Here is a 2,996-nt window from a genome sequence, read left to right as displayed (position 1 = left end):
GTAACACGACAGTAAGGTCATCGTTAAATGTATGTTATTGTAGACATACGTGTACTAACCAATATCGTAACATGACAGTAAGGTCATCGTTAAATGTATGTTATTGTAGACATACGTGTACTAACCAATATCGTAACATGACAGTAAGGTCATCGTTAAATGTATATTAGTGTAGACATACGTGTACTAACCAATATCGTAACATGACAGTAAGGTCATCGTTAAATGTATATTAGTGTAGATATACGTGTACTAACCAATATCGTAACATGACAGTAAGGTCATCGTTGCATGTATATTAGTGTGGACAAACGTTCAATATCCAAAACATTTTTACACGTCAATAAAAAGAGAAAATTTTCTTCAATCAACTTCTTTGTTTAAATCATTTTCTTTTATTAAAGCGTTTTTTCCAGACAATATGACAGTAAACAAAGTGTGTTATTGATGTTTTACACTATAAACAAACTATTAAACGCATTTACATCTCCTATAAAGTAGGAAAAAAAAACAATCTCGCGAAGAGAAACGAAGATTTAGAAAGCTCAAACACTCTAACAAACCTTACCGCGAGTTATCGCAATTAGAAAAGTATACAAAATATTTGTAATAAAACTGCCAAATAGGCAATTGATATACAAGTATATTTGTACATAAAAATTAACTACACGATCATTAGGAAATGAACGGAATCCTACATGGAAGGGACTAAAAAATAAAATAAAATAACTTTTTTTAAAAAAAAATTATGGTTTTTAAATGCGGTTGAACAAAAAAAATACGTTTCACTATAAAATTAATCTTATATGATGAGGAAGAATTTATTTGTTTGGAATTAAGAACAAAGCTACAATGGGCTATCTGTGCTCTACCCACCACGGGTATCGAAACCCGGTTTCTAGCGTTGTAAGTCGGCAGACGTGCCGCTGTGCCACTGAGGGGGGAGGGGCATGAGGAAGTAAATAGAGAATACAAATATAATAAAATAAAGTCTTGTAAATAAAACCACTAGGTAAAAAAAAAACGAAAACTTTTATCAGTTCACTTGATAAGAAATGCTTCAAAATTATACAGTCGGGAAACCTTTTCTCGTCTTTTCTTGTCCGAGAACAGGATCATCATCGTTTGAGGTTGGAACTCCAGCTCTGAGAAAATGAACATATAATGAATTTCAGAAATCAATTGTTTATTTATTATACTATGCATAACTCTTAGTATTGAAACATTTATTTGGATAGCAGTAAATCTAGAACACTACAAACAATCTGTGAAAATAAATCTGTAATATAATCATTAAACAGTTGGTCCATTATATAATATCGAATAATTAATTGGGCACAACATAATAATATCATTCACGCATTTAAAGTAACTTGGGTTACTATATGGTGAATTAGAAAGGACTCAACCACCCTCACCACCCCCCAAAAAAAAAGGTTTGTAATAAATACTATTTTATATTATTCATATACATTACTGGTACAAAATAAGTTTGCATGTTCACAAAATGACTGACATCTAGTGGCAGTTAAGTGAACCATAAGATATTATACTACAATACCAATGGTGGTACTTTTTTTCATTTACAAGTAGATGAAATATTTGGAACTATTCCTAAGAATGTCAGTGTTGCAACTGCATTATTGCGGAAGAAGTAGGTTAAATCTTGTATGTGAAGGATGTTAAAAAAAATTAGAAATTACATTAAATTAAATAATGGAAAAATAAATCACGTAAAATTGACCACCACGTAATGATGTAACTGTAGTAAAAGTCGGGGGGGGGGGGGAGAGACAGTGAGCATGATACAAAAGATTTCGTTAACTTGTTTTTATGTGTAAAGCTGTACAATGGATTATTTGTGCTGCACCAGCTGCAAGTATCGTACCCCAAACTATAGCATTATAAACCCTCGTGCTTCCGGGAAGTAAAATCAATTACAGGGTGTCTAACACAAATTCTTGGAGGACTCAGAATGGGTCAAATCAAATAAAATAATTATCATCGGGGCGTCTGCTGTTGGGGCACATTTAGACGTTACGAGCTTAAGCGGTTATGAATCCAAAATTTGATCTTACAAATTGAATTTTCTCTGTATATTTGTTTCTATTGAATTTCTCGCAAAGCTACACGAGGGCTATCTGCGTTAGCCGTCCCTAATTCAGCTGTGTAAGACTAGAGGAAAGGCAGCTAGTCATCACCACCCACCGCCAACTCTTGGGCTACTCTTTTACCAAAGAACAGTGGGATTGACCGTCACATTATAACGCCCCACGGCTGAAAGGGCGACCATATTGATTGGGACGGAGATTCGAACCCTCAGAGTGCGATTCGAGTGTCCTAACCATCTGACCATGCCGGGCCATTTCTGTTGATGATATTACCTGGATGTTTAGTTTCAATTATTCTAATATTCGGTGATTTGTTCTGATCCAACAAAGTAAAACGTAGAACAATAGGAGTAATTGATAAAACAGACGATGTATTGTTCAGTTGGACAGCATTTACAGATGTAAATATTACTTACCAATTCCGTCTTAATCGCCCTAGCGGTAAGATCCTGAAACACGGATGATTGGTTGAATCCTTCTTTATAACACTTACTTTCGTAGAAAGCCGATTAGCTAGATTTGTAGACATTTCAGTTTAATAAACAATTGATATACTTTATTCGGTCCAAAAATGTTAAATAAAAATTTATTTTGAATTTCACTTAGGAATTTTCCTATGTTGCAAGTCATTATAGCGGAGGAAATAAGTTAAATATTGATTAAATGTCTTATCACCACAAGTAGGCAACTTCTTCGTGCATACGACTGATACAAAAGTCACTTTAATTACATTCCAAGCTATCTTAAAACGCGACCGAATAAATCTAAAATGCCAGTTACAAATAATAATAATGATATTAGATCCTTAACACGTCTTACATGCTAAACTGATTGTATGAGATCCTTAACACATCTGACATGCTACACTAATGGTATGATGTCCTT

At 33.8% G+C, this 2,996-nt stretch overlaps 1 protein-coding gene across 1 annotated transcript in view; it reads right to left on the bottom strand.

The window, feature by feature from the left end:
• Positions 1-870: 870 nt before the first annotated feature.
• LOC106472213 (carcinine transporter-like) overlaps positions 871-2,996 on the bottom strand; it is a 44,391-nt gene continuing 42,265 nt past the window's right edge. Inside the window, exon 10 of the mRNA XM_013932841.2 lies at positions 871-1,145. Coding sequence (XP_013788295.1) covers positions 1,067-1,145 — 79 coding nt within the window. The 3' untranslated portion in view covers positions 871-1,066. The remainder of the gene's footprint in view (positions 1,146-2,996) is intronic.

This window comes from Limulus polyphemus, unplaced genomic scaffold (assembly GCF_000517525.1).
Source record: "Limulus polyphemus unplaced genomic scaffold, Limulus_polyphemus-2.1.2 Scaffold5166, whole genome shotgun sequence".
NCBI lineage: Eukaryota > Metazoa > Arthropoda > Merostomata > Xiphosura > Limulidae > Limulus > Limulus polyphemus.
The sequence above is the reverse complement of the archived record's forward strand: the minus strand, read 5'-3'. Positions and strand labels throughout refer to the sequence as shown.